Source organism: Trachypithecus francoisi, unplaced genomic scaffold (assembly GCF_009764315.1).
Source record: "Trachypithecus francoisi isolate TF-2019V2 unplaced genomic scaffold, Tfra_2.0 Lachesis_group7, whole genome shotgun sequence".
Taxonomy (NCBI): Eukaryota; Metazoa; Chordata; class Mammalia; order Primates; family Cercopithecidae; genus Trachypithecus; species Trachypithecus francoisi.
Window position 1 is genome coordinate 22,897,773 of NW_022681472.1, and position 17,320 is coordinate 22,915,092.

Genomic DNA, 17,320 nt, shown 5'->3' on the forward strand with positions numbered 1-17,320 from the left:
AGAGTCTAAACATACATTGCTCTATCTTGCTATATTTTTATTCATATATGGTGCACCTAATACCAAGGAAATGAAGATGTGAATAATCTAAGGTTCTAATAAATTTTATGTTATATATATATATATATGAGATAGAGTATCACTCTGTCGTGCGATCTCAGCTCACTGCAGCCTCCGCCTCCTGGGTTCAAGCGAATCTCCTGCCTCAGTTTCCCAAGTAGCTGGGACTACAGGCAAGCGCCACCATGCCCAGCTAATTTTTGTATTTTTAGTAGAGACGGGGTTTCACCATGTTGGCCAGGATGGTCCTGATCTCTTGACCTCGTCATCTGCCCGCCTCAGCCCAAATTGCTGGGATTACAGGCGTGAGCCACTGCTCCCGGCCTATGTTTATTATATTAAGAAACATAGTTGGCTTTTTCCATTTCATAATTTTCCATTTCCAATGAGAACCAAGTAATTAAACATCATTACTAGCCTAGATCTTAATTGAGAACATGAAATTTATTGAAGGGAAATCCTCAATTAATTTGTACAATTCTTGAGAAATGGGAAATTTGAAAACATTCCCTCCCACCATAATCAAATAAGGCTCTAAAGGGATAGAAAAATGGGTATTTTTTCTTATAATAAACTAGGCTATGCCCTATTTTTTTCTGTTTTCTATTGCCACAAAGTCAAATTGCATGGGGTCTTTTTAAAGTCCATAGATATGTTCGCTCTAAGCAGCTGCCCTTCTCTTTGAAAACAGTTTCTATCCAGGGCCAAGTAGGCCTTGCTCAGAATCCTATGGCAGTTGACCTGAGCCCTGGGCTGTCTCAGGGACATTTCTTTAGCAGGTGCATTGTGATATTTTTCACAGCCAGCATAGTTTCTGTACAGGTGGGTTTGATGAGCATCTCTGGAAGTAAAAATCCAAAATGCCCAGTGTCACGCAGTTCGAAAGCAAATGCATAAGGTATTCCATTTTTGTAGGCCCAATCCATTGAGCTACCAGAGCTCACATCTAAAAGTTAAAACAAAAAAAAGATCAGCCTCACTAAAGAGTTCGTATAATTTTCTAAATGTATATACTGTATAGTATCTGCTTATTAAGCTTTACTAAATCCTTCCAATTAAACACTGTTTTAATAAGAATGATTTAACAGGAGTTCCTTGGCATCTGGTGCATGGAACTTATAAATCATCCCTTCAACCATCTTTAAGGATCCAGTCTACGTGTGAATGCCTTACCAGCATGAAGATCTCAAAATTTCTCAACCTCAATTCCAAAAATGTTTATGTTCATCCCCACTTTATTCACCTATAAACAACCTATACTGGGAACTCTTTTTGTTTTTAGTTATCACTCAGTTCTTCTCTACTTCAATGTCTAGAATACTGAAATTGTGTTCCCAGAAATGTCCTTTTTTTTTTTTTTTTTTTTTTTGAGATGGAGTCTCACTCTGTCACCCAGGCTGGAGTGCAGCGTCACCATCTTGGCTCACTGCAACCTCTGCTTCCTGGGTTCAAGTGATTCTCCTGCCTCAGCCTCCCAAGTATCTGGGATTACAGGAACTCACCACCATGCCCAGCTAATTTTTGTATTTGTAGTAGAGACAGGGTTTTACCATGTTGGCCACGTTGGTCTTGAACTCCTGGGCTCAACTGATCCTCCCACCTTGGCCTCCCAAAGTGCTGGGATTACAGGTGTGAGCCACTGCTCCTGGCCCCAAAAAACCTCCTTATTTCTTCCACCTCCCTGTGTTTCCATTCCAGCCTAACCTATTCTGTGCCTTTACTTAGATTGGTAGTTTCCAGATTCCTCCCTGTTTTCTTGTAGTTTCATTTAATTCTCTAGTTGCTCATGGTCAATTATTTCACTGAATTTCTCTCCAGACCCTCAACATGCCTGATTCCTGTCCTTTTTCTGCCTTTGTTTGGCTCATTCTCAATCCCTGGCCCAGTTTCTCTGCTTCCGCTAGGTGAGGGAGCTAGAGAAAGTCTTTGCTGAGCAGAGATCCTATGAAGTCACACTACCTCATTACTGAAGTCTCTTTCTGCCCCTATGCTGCTCTAGGTTCCTTTTCTAGTTCGTTTACTGAAACTTTCCCATTCTCTTCTCATCTTCACTCTACACTGTCCCCACTACTCTAGATCAGGGGTCCCCAACCCCCAGGCCACAGACCGGCACTGGTATGCTCTATAAGTTCCATGCACTGGTCCTGGTCCGTGGCCTGTTAGAACTTGGGCTGCACAGTGGGAGATGAGTGGTGGGTGAGCCAGTGAAACTTCACCTGTATTTACAGCCACTCACTATCACTTGCATTACTGCCTGAGCTCTGCCTCTTGTCAGATCAGTGGCAGCATTAGATTCTCATAAGAGCATGAGCCCTATCCTGAATTGCACATGTGAGGGATCTAGGTTGTGTGCTACTTTTAAGAATCTTATGCCTGATGATCTGTCACTGTCTCCCATCACCCCTAGATGGGACCGTCTAGTTGCAGGAAAACAAGCTCAGGGCTCCCAGTGATTCTACATTATGGTGAATTATATAATTATTTCATTATATATTACAATGTAATAATAATGGAAATAAAGTGCGCAACAAATGTAATGCACTTGAATCATCCCAAAACCATCCCTCCCCCACCCCACCCCTGTCAGTGGAATAATTGTCTTCCATGAAACCAGTCCCTGGTGCCAAAAAGGTTGGGGACTGCAGCTGTAGATGATTGCCCCATTGCCTCCTCTACTGACATTAGAGCCCTCTGACTTTCCCCCTTTGAGCTCAGAGGAAGAAATGCTCCCTGTCTTTCACATGTGTCACCCCTTGATACTGTTGGTTATTGTCGACTCTGGTAGTAAAAGGCCCTTCTCCATGACTTTGTGTTATTAATTATGCATCTGCATTGGTCCAAGTACTCAAGGACCCCTTTCCTACAGCACTTCCTTCACATTACCCTGCCATATGCCCTTGGTTACCCTCTTCTTTTTCCTCTTTCTTTTGCTTTAGAACTCGAGGGAGAACCTACATATACTGTGTCTACATCCTCAGCCACTTTCAATCTGGCTATTGCCTCTACCCGTGTATTAAACTTTCTTTTTGAAGATTACCAATGACCGCAGGTCTAGCCTCTTTTTCTGTTTTTTTGTTTTCCCCGCAGATCCCACTTTCAGTGTCTCCACAGCCTTTAACACAGCTGACAAGCCCTCTGGCTACTCTCTCCTTCTGGCTCCTGTGACCTCACACTCTTTAGCTTTTCAGCACAGAGTTGAAAGCAGGGAACTAGACGTAGCCTGCAGCCTGGGCTGTATCTGATCCCACCACATAGTGGGTAACTTCTCTGTGCCTCAGTTTCCCTTTTTGAAAAAGAGACTGATGATAATACAGTACCTGCATAGCATAGGGTTGTGGGGAAAATTAAATAAAGTAATAAATCACTTGAAAGTACTCAAGATATATTAACTGTTATTATTTTGTCTCTTTATACCCCCAAGTGCATATGTAGTTTTTAGTCTAACAGGCTTTTAATAATAATTCATTAAATGATAAATGTTTCATGGAAAAATTTTTGTATACATTTTTCCTGAAATTTATATAATCTAGCTTGAGATAATCCTATCATTATTATCATTAAATTTTCAAAGCATGGTCATTTACTCAAAAAATATTGCTTTTATGCTATTTTTCCTAGGACAAGTTAGAGATGGAATTATTATTATTATTGTTATTTTTTCTTGAGCCAGAGTCTCCCTCTGTCACCCAGGTTGGAGTGCAGTGGTGCGATCTTGACTCACTGCAACCTCTGTCCCCCTGGTTCAAGTGATTTTCCTGCCTCAGTCAACTGAGTAGCTGGGATTACAGGCGTCCCTCACCATGCCAAGCTAATTTTTTGTATTTTTAGTAGAGATGGGGTTTCACCACGTTGGCCAGGCTGGTCTTGAACTCCTGCTCAGGTGATTCACCCATCTCGACCTTCCAAAGTGCTGGGATTATAGGCGTGAGCCACCGTGCCAGGCCAGAGATGGAATTATTATATAAAGATGACAATTAAAATGACTGTTTCTCAGATTCCCTTTGCTTCAGTTAAGGACAGAAAATAGGCTGTGGCTTCAGTGTCCCTCTGGCTAGGGTACATTGGAACTACAAATAGTAGTCATAGTAGCCAAGTCAGAGACAATATGTGCCAACAGTTACGTCACGGTGATGTGACAGCCTCATTTCTTTTTTTTTTTTTTTTGAAACGGAGTCTCGCTCTGTCACTCAGGCTGGAGCGCAATGGCACCATCTTGGCTCACTGCAATCTCTGCTCCTGGGGTTCAAGAGATTCTCCTGCCTCAGCCTTCCAATTAGCTGTGATTACAGGTGCCCCCTACCTCTGCTTCCCTGGTTCAAGCGATTCTCCCGCCTCAGCCAACTGTGTAGCTGGGATTACAGGCATATGCCTCCATGCCCGGTTAATTTTTGTCTTTTTAGTAGAGAAGGGGTTTTGCCATGTTGACCAGGCTGGTCTCGAACTCCTGACCTCAGATGATGCACCCGCTTTGGCCTTCCAAAGTGCTAGGATTACAGGCATGAGCCACAGAACCCGGCCAACTACCTCATTCCTATGGTAATAGATTGTTCTCAGTAAATATAATACTCTGACTGTGCCTCTATACAAAGTTGAAAAGGTAAACAGTAAGATCTAAAAAAATTAATGTTTAAAAATTGTTTACATATATTATGTTGGCATTAATTGGTAATATGATTTTTTAAATACAGTTTTTTTCCCTTTGAAGGTGGCCACTGAAAAACAGTTTTAAAAAGGTCAACATGAGACCAATGAACATGGACTTTGAAAAAATAAATAAAACTATTGATACTCCTGACATTCTCATTATTAGAATAAACTTATTTGTCAATGTTAATCGACAAACCAAGTGTTTACTCTGAAGGCTGAAGAAAGTGAGTGGTAAAATATTAGGAATACAATGATAGGTAGATTAAAGAAGTCAAGGAGAATTTTGCTACTTTACTCAGAAGCATAATCAGATGTCACTACCTACACATATACATACAACATGTGTGTGTTTACCTTCATTTGCATACACATTCATATATACATGATTTCTCACGAGATTTTCCAAGTCATATAGTGAATACATTTTACAGTTTAAAAGGCCCTGAATCCAATTCTTGTTACAGTTGTGGAAACTGAGGCCCAAGATTAATAAATACCTTGGCCTGGTTGACAGACCTGGCAGAATTAGGACTAGAATGCATATATTATGATTCTTTGTCTAAGTTCTTGCCATATACCCATTTGGAAGGACATGCCATCCTGAAATAAGCCAGATCGGTATATTAATTGTTGAAAACATTGGAGATTGTAGTTACAGAAAGGGTAAGCCGACGTGTTTCTTCCTGCACGCAGCAAACAGTAAAGAGTCCTCTAGGAGGGGTATTATCACTATAAGAAGGGTATTCTCACCATAGACTTGGAATTCAAGGCTGCAGTGGGCCTAAATATACTCAACAAAGTAACCCCTATCTTCCATTGGTTTTACATACCCCCTATTTATTTCCTATTTCCCTAGAAAATTTACTGCCCTTAGCCAGATTTTTTTTTGTCCTGTTATCTATTCTCAAATTTATCATTCCTTGTCCAAAAAGTGTAAAATCATCTTGCTTTGGCCACCTCTTTGGACTTCACTCTGTTGTGAAGATCCTGTACACATAGAAGTAATAAAATTTGTATGCTTTTCTCTTGTTTAACCTGCGTGGTGTCAATTTGGTTTCTAGATCCAGCTGCGGGGCCTACTTGGAGTGAAAGATGGGAGGTGACGGGGGATTGGAAGTGATCTCTGGCACCACTATACATTTTTCTCCATGTAAAAAAAGAAATACTTTAAAATCACCTTTTAAGGGATAATTCAATGGAAGGTGCTACATAAGAAACAGCATTTCATAACAAGAACAGTGGCAGAAAGGAGTAAAAGGGAAGCAGTTGTAGGGCTGAAACATTTACTTCATTATCTTCCCAAGGCCCGTTTCCACCCTTGTAGTAGTTAGAATTGCTTAAGGAGCCCATTTTGGTATGTTCTACTGTCATAAGATCTCCATTGAGTTTGTAGTCATTACTGCACGCTTAGCATAGTCTCTGCTTTGAATTTGTTTAAATGGGTAGGGTGATTTCTGTCAAGCTGTGTAAAACTAATCAGATATAAACTCCTATTTTCCTCAGCTATTTGGATAGTCAAAATTTTACTTTAGGGAGAACACACTTTCTCCCTTCTAAAAGGAAGTCATGATACAGGATATTGGTTCAAGAGAGAGGATTCTAACACAATGTACGCAGGAAACTTACACAATGTTGTGGAGGCTGGTCCATATCTGTATCGTACCCCGTATACTGACTGAAGTGCATTCACAGCTTTATAAGCTGCAGATTCCTATGAGGGAAAATGGAGACATTTTATATATCGTTGCATTGAAACTTTTTACATACACTGCTATGTTGTTTGAGCCTTATCGGTCATCAACAGATGGCTTCATTGGTTAAGATCTATATTCATTAATAATATTATATTACGCTTATGTCACACGCTACATTTTGCAACATGTTTCAGAACACATCATTTCATTGATCTCACAACAAACCAGTGATCAATAATATTTCTATTTTATAGTTGAGAGAAGGAAGGCTCAGCAAGGTTAAATGAATATGCAGAGTGGTTGAGCTAAGTACTCATATTTTCTAAGGCTGACTTAGTGTTCTAAGTCGCTGGGACTACAGGCATGTGCCACCATGCCTGGCTAATTTTCTGTATTCTTAGTATAGATGGAGTTTCACCGTGCTAGCCAGGATGGTCTAGATCTCCTGGCCTTGTGATCGGCCCATCTTGGCCTCCCAAAGTGCTGGTATTACAGACATGAGTCACTGCACCCGGCCAGGGACACCTATTTGTATAAGTTACAAAATACTTGGCAGGGCAGGGACCATGTCAGTCTCAGTCATAGCTCACAATCAGTACTTAGCAATATGCCTGTATACAACAGATGCTTGATCAATATTTCTTATATGAATGTTGAATAAGCATAAATCTGAAAGAGTATTAAGATAAGTGTACATTTCACTGGGTATGTACAAGGTATTTAGAACACATCTGAATCAATTAAGAAACCCTTTAATTCAATAAGAATGACTTCTCTTATGCTATGTGCTTATCCTCACTGGGAATGGAAACAACTTCAGAATGCTCATGACTTAAAAGGTTACATATGCTTCCCACAGAGGTTAGACAAGTACTGCTAAGAGGCAGAAAGTCTAAGGTGGAACTTTTCCTACCAATGGAAAAAATTAGGAAAAATATTCAACACAATCGAAATACTAAAAGATGCATATTCTAACATGAACTAGAATGATCCTCACTATCCTTTAAATATGGTATAAAAACACTGGTTTCAACAAGGAGTTAGAGAAGTATTATATGACAAGTGAGAGGAAAAGAAGTATGTTGAAACCAGAATACAACTCTCCCATTTCAACTTGCTTATGAATAATTTAATACTTAAATTGGAGCACTCCGGATAACATGGTGGTGTGTACTGGACTGAGTTTCAGGTTGCTGTCCTCATTCAGCTCAGAAATGCATGAGGCAGTATTTGCAGCAAATGTCACCATTTGTGGATATTCAGGGACCAGTCTCCAGAAGCTGGCAGACTATTTACTATTGATCTCACTGATGACGACATTCTTCTCATGGGAGCCAACAGAATAGGAATATAAACACCATAATTAAATAACTTTATGGAGATTGTTCTAAGATTTTAACATCTTCTCCAATAGTCTCAGCAATATTCCATGGCAAGGACAGATATTTCTACATTTAGAAGATTATTGCATTCTGCTAGTGAGGGAACCTTGCTTCTCATTATTTAGGCTGACTAAACCCAAGGGCAAACAAATCTAAGAAAAAAAAAATCACTTTGCCTATTTACACGAAGGAGAGGCACAGTTTTAGGCTTTTGAGCTCACTGCACCTCTGCTACTTGGGTACTGGTGCATGTTGACTAGGGTTTAGATGTCATCTCTCCACAAAAACAAAACTCCATCATTTTTTCAAAGAATTATTTTACAGGGGGCCACAGCTAGACACCTATTTGAAAGGACTGACTTAAGTGATCCCTCTTTTCTCTACTCTATCCTGTTTCCAATTGTCAAAAAGACATCAGTTATTGGACTTCAGCTAAGTAAATGGTGTGTGTGTGTGTGTGTGTGTGTATGTATATATACATACATATATATGATATATATAATATATATTTTAGACAGAGTTTTGCTCTTGTCGCCCAGGCTGGAGTAAAATGGCGTGATCTCAGCTTACTGCAACCTCTGCCTACCAGGTTCAAGCAATTCTCCTGCCTCAGCTAATCCTGTAGCTGGGATTACAGGTACCCGTGACCACGCCTGGCTAATTTTTGTATTTTTAGTAGAGGTGGGGTTTCACCATGTTGGCCAGGCTGGTTTCAAACTCCTGACTTCAGTTGATCTGCCTGCCTTGGCCTCCCATAATGGTATACATTTTTATTTAAATATTTCCATATTTAAAGCAACTTAATGACTTAAAAAACATTGCCAGAAATACCGAATTTTACATATTGATGGAATATTTTTAAACAATTTCAATCAAATTTAATGGTTTCTGCTTAACATTCAGGGATTGTCTAGTTACTGAGAATTATAATCATGATTTTAGTGACCAAGCTTATGATTAACTCTCTCCAGGATTTCTCAACAATGGCATTGTTGACATCTTAGACTGAATAATTCTTTGCTGTGGGTTCTGTCCTGTGCACTGTAGGGTGTTTAGCAGCATCCTTGGCCTATACCTGCTAGATGCCAGTAGCATCCCCCAACCCTGTTGTGCCAATGAAACATGTCTCTAGACATTGCCAGATGTCCACGGAGAGGCAAATTCATCCTTTTTTTTTTTTTTCCTTTCTTTGAGACAGGGTCTCACTCTATCACCCAGGCTGGAGTGCAGTAGCATAACCTTAGCTTACTGTAACCTCTGCCTCCTGGACTCAAGCAATCCTCTCACCTCTGCCTCCTGAGTTGCTGGAACTACAGGTATGCACCACTATGCCTGGCTAATTTTTAAAAATACTTTGTAGAGATGAAGTCTCACTACATTAACCAGGCTATTCTTGAACTCCTGGGCCCAAGCAATCCTCCAGCCTGGGCCTCCCAAAGTGCTGGGATTACAGGCACTAATGATCTATTTTATGCCACATCTTCCAATCCAAGACAAAGGAAAATAGACTTAACTTAAAGTGGGAAGATAAACTTAAAATACGAAGAACACTCTCATATGATAATTTTTTTTTTTTTCAGACGGAGTCTTACTCTGTTGCCCAGGCTGGAATGCAGTGGTGCTATCTCGGCTCACTGCAAACCTCCACCTCCCAGGTTCAAGTGATTCTCCTGCCTCAGCCTCCCAAGTAGCTGGGACTACAGGTGTCTGCCACCAGGCCCGGCTAATTTTTATATTTTTTTATTTTAGAGATGGGGTTTCACCATGTTGCCCAGGCTGCTCTCAAATTCCTGGCGGCTTGGCCTCGCAAAGTGCTGGGATTACAGGTGTCAGCCACTGTGCCCGGCCCTCATACAATAATTTTTATATATTATGTAGTTCACATCATCTGTTGTATGAATATAAACAGACACAGTGCCCACGTAAGAAAAGTTGAACATTTGCCTATAGGAATACTGTGATACAAATTGTTAGGATGTCAGGTCAACAAAAACAACAGCTATAGCAGCAGCAGCAACAAAAACAAAGTATATTTGACCCACAGAGCAGCTAAAGAATAGCAGTATAGAATATAATTATCACTTTTACAATAGTTCTAAAGAGGGAGAATTTGCTCAGAATTCTTGGAAGGCCAAGAACAAAATTCTGTTTTTGGACAGAATAAGTCTTCCCCAGGCCCTCCTAAAGTCTTCGACATCTAGATCAGAAATTCCTAAAACCCCAAGCAATTGGTGCAGGATTTGGAGTTTAAGGTGTAGGGAGAAAGGGAATGATTCTCTTCAATAAAATTTTAAATTCAAGTATAATATCGTGGTATAATAAAAAAATAAATATTTGGTCCTTGTCCCTGGTTCTTGGCACACAGTTTCTAAAAACTCCTGGAGTCTCCAGAGTGCTAAGGGTGTCTTTTGGATGGTAATGAGATGACTTGTGGCTGGAGGCCCCTAAGTAGCTTCAGGATGCAGGGTGCTGCCAGAAAGACCAAACTTTGTGATTAGAGAGTTGGAACTTTTAGCTCCATCCTTCACCCTCTGAGGAGAAGAGAGGGGCCAGAGATTGAGTAAAAACTCCAATGGCTAATGACTTAATCAATTAGACCTCTATAATGAAATCGCCATGAATACCCCTAACCAGCGGGGTTTGGAGAGCGTTTGGGTTAATGAGCACTGGATGTGCTGGGAGTTTGATGCACCGAGAGAAGGCACGGAAGCCTTCAGCCCCTTCCCCTGTACCTTGCCTTATGCATCTCTTCCATTTGGCGGTTCCTGAGTGGTGTGATTGATGGATTGATAAGACAGGGTCTCACTCTGTCTCCCTGGCTGCAGGGCAGTGGCATGAACATGACTCACTGCAGCCCTGACCTCCTGAGCTCAAGTGATCCTCCTGTTCCAGCCTCCTGAGTAGCTGGGACCACAGGTATGTGCCATCACCATGCCTGGCTAATTTTTAATTTTTTTTGTAGACATGGGGGTCTCACCATGTTGTGCAGGCTGGTCTCAAATGTCTGGGCTCAAATGATACACCTGCCTGGGCCTCCCAAAGTACTGGGATTATAGGAGTGAGCCACTGTATCCAGCCAATTGTGTATCTTAAATAAACAGGTGATAGTATGTAAAGTCTTTCCTGAGCTCTGTGAGTCATTCTAGTGAATTATCAAACGAGAGGTGGGCTGGTAGGAACCTGCAACTCTGCAGCCAAGTCAGACAGGAATGTGGTTAACTTGGGAACCCCCTGCTTGCTACTGGTGTCTGAAGTGAAGGCAGTCGTGTGGGACTGAGTCCTTAAACCTGTGGTGTCTGATGCTAACTCTGGGTAGTGAGTGACCAAATGGAATTGAATTGTTGGACACCCAAGTGGTGTTGGAGAAGTGGTGCTGGGAAAAGACATTACACATTTGGTGTCAAGAGGCCAAAAAAGCCCTAAAATATACATGTAGAAGAGTACATCGTTTTTGAGCTGATTGCTCAACAAATGATCACAAATTGAACACATTCATGTAACCACCACCCAGGTCAAGGAATAGAACTTCAGCAGCAACCCAATTTCCTCTCAATCACTGTACCCCTTCCTTTTTCCCCAAAGGTAAGTGCCACCTGACTTCTAGCACTGTATATTAGTTTTTCTTGGTTTTTGAACTTCATAAGCTTTTAGACGCTATAGGCTCTGAAATGACTCACTTAGTGATGAATGATGCCCCATAGTGAATAGCTTGTTGGGTTTCTGATATAAGGAGAGAAAGAAACTCTGCTTTTTCATTTTTAAGTAATCTTAAGCCTGAAAGTCTGTTCATTCTGTTAGACAAGTACTAACTTGTCAGATACATACCCAAAGACTTAGTAGCATTAAGCAAACAGCACTTATAAATTAAAACCTGCTTTTAACTAATGAGAGTCAATCTATAATTTATGAACAATCGTTTACTCAATAAAATTAATTACAGCCTTGCATACATGACCAGAGCTATGATACTAATCAAATCCACCCTGACCTTTTCTGTGTAACCTGTGGTAAGAATACAAATAGGTTTGAAAGGATTGTATTTGAGAAGCAGCACTACGGTTAAAAGCAACAGCTATGGAACTAGAGTTGGGGCTGAATCCTGGCTATGAGACTTAATAGTTGTGTGTTCTCCATCTAATTACTTAATCTCTTAGCTTCTAGCTTCTTTTTTTTTTTTTTTTTTTTTTTTTGAGACGGAGTCTCGCTCTGTCACCCAGGCTGGAGTGCAGTGGCCAGATCTCAGCTCACTGCAAGCTCCGCCTCCCGGGTTCACGCCATTCTCCTGCCTCAGCCTCCTGAGTAGATGGGACTACAGGCACCCCCACCTCGCCCGGCTGGTTTTTTGTATTTTTTTTAGTAGAGACGGGGTTTCACCGTGTTAGCCAGGATGGTCTCGATCTCCTGACCTCGTGATCCGCCCGTCTCGGCCTCCCAAAGTGCTGGGATTACAGGCTTGAGCCACCGCGCCCGGCCAGCTTCTAGCTTCTTTATCTATAAAGTGGGGATAATAAAAGCTGCCTCATATGATTGTTATGAAGAATAAATGAGTCAATACATGTAAAATACTTATTAGGATAACACAAACATTTGTTTGCCATCATCATTAGTACTTAGAACTATCTTAGCTTCAGAAAAGCAGCATGAAGCCTGATGCATATGCACAGGGTCAAATACTTACCACACAGCTAAAATTGGGAATCGTTGCATATTTGTAAGAATAGGGATACAGCAACATCTGAGCATATGCATGAAAGGAGAGATAAGCCCTAATGTGCTTTCTGTGTTTTCGAAGGAAGTTAGCTACAGCCTTCACTTCCGGCTCAGATTCTGGAAAAGGGCCACAGTATGTATCATCACAAGGGTGCATAGAAGCTCCTTCATCTGCAAGTCAGAAAAGAAAATGGGGTAAGGAAGTAGGCAGGGAAGAAACAAGAAACACAAATCAGCACTGTTAAGCTGTGATTTTTCTTTTATTTCTGCAAACATATGGTATTATTAAGCAATTCATCTAACTTCTCATTTATGGAAATCAATACAAAAGTTCCAAGGTGATTCAAGTTCCCATGCACAATAGGAGGGCCTGAATGGAAACCAGGTACTGATTTTTCAAGTTTGAACCTGCACAAACTACTCTAAAGAAATCGCTCTATCAGCTGTCACTTCTAGCTGCACCTAGCAGCTTGAAAAATAGTACAGCGGCCGGGCGCGGTGGCTCAAGCCTGTAATCCCAGCACTTTGGGAGGCCGAGACGGGCGGATCACGAGGTCAGGAGATCGAGACCATCCTGGCTAATATGGTGAAACCCCGTCTCTACTAAAAAATACAAAAAACTAGCCGGGCGACGAGGCGGGCGCCTGTAGTCCCAGCTACTCGGGAGGCTGAGACAGGAGAATGGCGTGAACCCGGGAGGCGGAGCTTGCAGTGAGCTGAGAGCCGGCCACTGCACTCCAGCCTGGGCGACAGAGCAAGACTCCGTCTCAAAAAAAAAAAAAAAAAAAAAAAAAAAAAAAAAAAATAGTACAGCAAGTGTTCAACAAATATTTTGTTGAATAAGTTAATGTCAGTTAGAAAGAAAAGGCTAGACATATGTAAAGGTATCTGATAAGATACAAATACTGATATAGCAAGAACATAAAGACAGGCCAGAAATAATTTCACCAATTTCTATTATACTTTTAGAACAGCACTATCCAAACTAGTTTTGTAAAACCAGGAGGCTTTGCTAGTTATCTTGGTTAGACTTTAGTTATGAAATCTTCAAAACAAAATTTTAATAACTTTTGAATTAAAAATCAAATTATATAGAGTATACTTAAGAGGTTTAAGGAAGGAAGGAAGGAAAATAAGAATCACTAGAACAATCACAAAGTATTATGGTTCTAAGAAAATTTGGAAATAATTACATTTTCCATAGTTATTTGCCATATGAGGCCACTGATGTCTCTTCCCTACCTCTAGAAAATGATAATTCTCTCCACAAACTAGTAGAAAATGTTTGGTGGTTCTGTGATGTAGTCAAATTCTACTGAACATAAAAAGACAGCCCAGTCAAATTGGACTAAATCTTGAGGACCATAAGTGTAGCTTATGCTGCAGTGAAGACAAGAGTCAAGATGGGGAACTTACAGCAATTGGGGTTTTCCTCCTTTGAATCTCATCCTGGAGATGCCTCAGAAGCAAGTGGGCTATAGGTGGAACTCAGAATGTAACATAAAAACTATAGCTGGGCAGGGTGTGGTTGCTTAGGCTTGTAATCCCAGCACTTTGGGAGGCCGAGGCGGGTGGATCACAAGGTCAGGAGACCATCCTGGCTAACATGGCGAAACCCCGTCTCTACTAAAAATACAAAAAAATTAGTCGGGCATGGTGGCAGGCACCTGTAGTCCCAGCTACTCGGGAGGCTGAGGCAGTAGAATGGTGTGAACCTAGGAGGCGGAGCTCTCAGTGAGCGGAGCTTGTGCCATTGCTGGGCTACAGAGTGAGACTCCGTCTCAAAACAAAACAAAACAAAAAATACTATAGCTGATACTCTGGAGGGAATGGGAAAAATAAAGAGAGATCTATGGAATACAGACCTAAAGCACTGGAAAGGCAAGATCACAAACTAAACAACTAATTCTGGAGGGAGCAGAACTGATGAGCCAGAGAAAACAAGAATTTACAATAATCCTAATAAACATTCTCAAGGGCATGTAGGAGGGCACTGGAAACAAATAGGGACAAGGAGTTATAAAAAAAAGGACCAATCAGATATAGTAGAAACAAACAATTTAATTCAGGGTTGAATGAATACAGTTGATGAATGAATTAACGAGATGGAGAGTGGTTTGAAACATTCCCAGAAGGCATCGGGAAGAGTAAAGAATAAGAAAAATGAGAGAAAAATGAAAGGGCATGAAAAATAAAATAAATATCAATATGTGATTAATGGGAGCCCTAGAATGAAAGGAAAAAATAAAGTTAAATATTTGAATAACTGCAAATTAAAATTTCTCCACAATTTTTTTTTTTGGGGGGGGATGGAGTCTCGCTTTGTCACTCAGGCTGGCGTGCAGTGGTGCAATCTCAGCTCACTGCAAACTCTCTGCCTCCTTGGGTTCAAGTGATTCTCTTGCCTCAGCCTCCTGAGTACCTGAGATTACAGGCGCCCTGCCACCACACCTGGCTAGTTTTTGTATTTTTGGTAGAGACGGGGTTTCACCATGCTGGCCAGGCTGGTCTTGAACTCCTGACCTCAAGTGATCTGCCCGCCTTGGCCTCTGAAAGTGCTGGGATTACAGGCATGAGCCACCATGCCCAGCTAAAAATGTCTCCACAATTAAGGAAAGATTGAACAGACTTATTGTGCACCAAACAAAAGAGATAGAGAGGAAAATATAAACACTTTGACAAATTATAGTGCAATTTAAGAAAAGAAAACAATTCTAGAGAGAAAAAGCAAGTCATTTAGACAGGAACAAGAATTCCTTTCACATTTGACTTTTCAACAGCAACATTAGAGTAATAAGTCCAATGTATTTATTAAAAAGGAATTTTGAATCTAGGCCTCTATATCTAGCTGGATTCTCACTGCAATGTGAGAGTGAAATAACGATGTTCTCTAGCATCTAAAAGGCCTCAAAAGAATATACCATACACTGACATACTTTGAAAACACCCCTGAAGAAAGTATTCCAACAAAATAATGAGTAACTCCAGAGAGCCTATTTGATATGAGAATTGCAGGTTAATAAGTAGCTTAGTAACATTGCTATCTAAATAAGCAATAGCGAAAGGGTGGAGGGGTGGAAAGTATAATGATCTAGGTATCAAATCCTAGGAAACAACAAATTGATGGAAAAATAAAGAGGTGGGTGGGCAGGGAAGGCAAAAGCATGCTAAATTGTTGGTCTGTTTTGAAAAGGAGATATAGATATTGATTAAATTTAGAAATTGATGGAAAAAAACAAACCTAAGTATGGGTATTAAATTAGGAATAACCACCAGAATAAGAAAAATAGAACACAGACTTCATAACTAATGGAATTAACTTTGAACCATTTAATTGAAAGTAGTAAAGAAGGAAAAAAGAAAAAAAGAAGAAACAGGGCCGGCTGCAATGGCTTACACCTTAATCCCAGCACTTTGGGAGGCTAAGGTTGGAGGACTGCTTGAGATCAGGAGTTTGAGACCAGCCTGGCCAACATAGTGAGATCTCATCTCTACAAAAATTAAAAAAAGTTAGCCAGGTATGGTGGCACACACCTGTAGTCCTAGTTACTTGAAAGGCAGAGGCAGGATCGCCTGAGCCCAGGAGTTTGAAGTTATAGTGAGTTGTGATGGTGACATTGCACTCTAGTCTGGGTGACAGAGCAATACCCTGCGTCTTAAAAGAAAAGAGGCTGAGTGTGGTGGCTCACGCGTGTAATCCCAGCACTTCGGGAGCCAGGGCGGGTGGATCACCTGAGGTAAGGAGCTTGAGACCTGCCTGGTCAACATGGTGAAACCCCATTTCTTCTAAAAACACAAAAAAATTAGCCAGGTGTGGTGGCGCATGTGTGTAACCCCAGTTACTTGGAAGGCTGAGGAAGGAGAATCACTTGAACCTGGGAGGCAGAGATTTAAGTGAACTGAGATCACGCCATCGCACTCCAGCCTGGGTGACAAGAACGAGACTCCATCTCAAAAAAAAAAGAAAGAAAAGAAACTCTGGAAAACAGAGAACAGGAATACAGGAATTAAGACGGCAGAAATAAGTCTTAAAGTAACAGTGATTATGAAGAATGCTAATAGGTGAACTAACTGATCAAATGACTGATTTTATTTTATTTATTTTTTATCTCCAATCCTGCAGAAAATGATTTAAACTTTATTTTTAATAGAGATGAGGTCTTGCTATGTTGCCCAGGCTGGTGTTGAATTCCTGAGCTCAAGCAATCCTTCCACCCTGGATTCCCAAAATATTGAGATTACAGGCATGAGCCATAGTGCCTGGACTGATGTTTTCATACAGAAAAATAAAGAAGATCCATAGAAAAACATGTGGTGTAAGTAGATATACCAGATGTCTACTTTTAGTACTGTGGCAGCCTTGGTATTTGTATTAGTTTCCTAAGGCTGCCATAACACATTACTACAAAGTAAGCCACTTAAAACAACAGAAATTTATTCTCTTACAGTTCTTGAGGCTAAAAGTCTGAAACCAAGGTGTCAGCAGGGCCATCCACCTTCTGAATTATCTACGGAAGAATCCTTCCTATCTACAGAAGCCTCTTCCCAGCTTCTGGTGGTTCTTGGCAATCCTTGGTATTTCTTGGTTTGTGGATGCATTCCAGCCATGTATCACTTATAGAAAGACATGCCAGGTATGGTGGCTCACGCCTGTAATCACAACACTTTGGGAAGCTGAGGTGGGTGGATCACTTGAGGTCAGGAGTTGAGACCAGGCTGGCCAACATGGTGAAACTCTGTCTCTATTGAAAATACAAAAATTGGCCGGGCGTGGTGGCATGCACCTGTAATCCCAGCTACTCAGGAGGCTGAGGCGTGAGAATCACT

At 41.0% G+C, this 17,320-nt stretch overlaps 1 protein-coding gene across 1 annotated transcript in view; it reads right to left on the minus strand.

Annotated features, from left to right (window-relative positions):
* Positions 1 to 486: 486 nt before the first annotated feature.
* The window catches only part of CPA6 (carboxypeptidase A6), a 329,319-nt gene continuing 312,485 nt past the window's right edge, over positions 487 to 17,320 (minus strand). Inside the window, exons 9-11 of the mRNA XM_033202682.1 lie at positions 12,462 to 12,664; positions 6,334 to 6,418; positions 487 to 1,006 (exon numbers count right to left, since the gene is read on the minus strand). Of these exons, the coding sequence (XP_033058573.1) occupies positions 819 to 1,006; positions 6,334 to 6,418; positions 12,462 to 12,664 (476 nt within the window). The 3' untranslated portion in view covers positions 487 to 818. The remainder of the gene's footprint in view (positions 1,007 to 6,333; positions 6,419 to 12,461; positions 12,665 to 17,320) is intronic.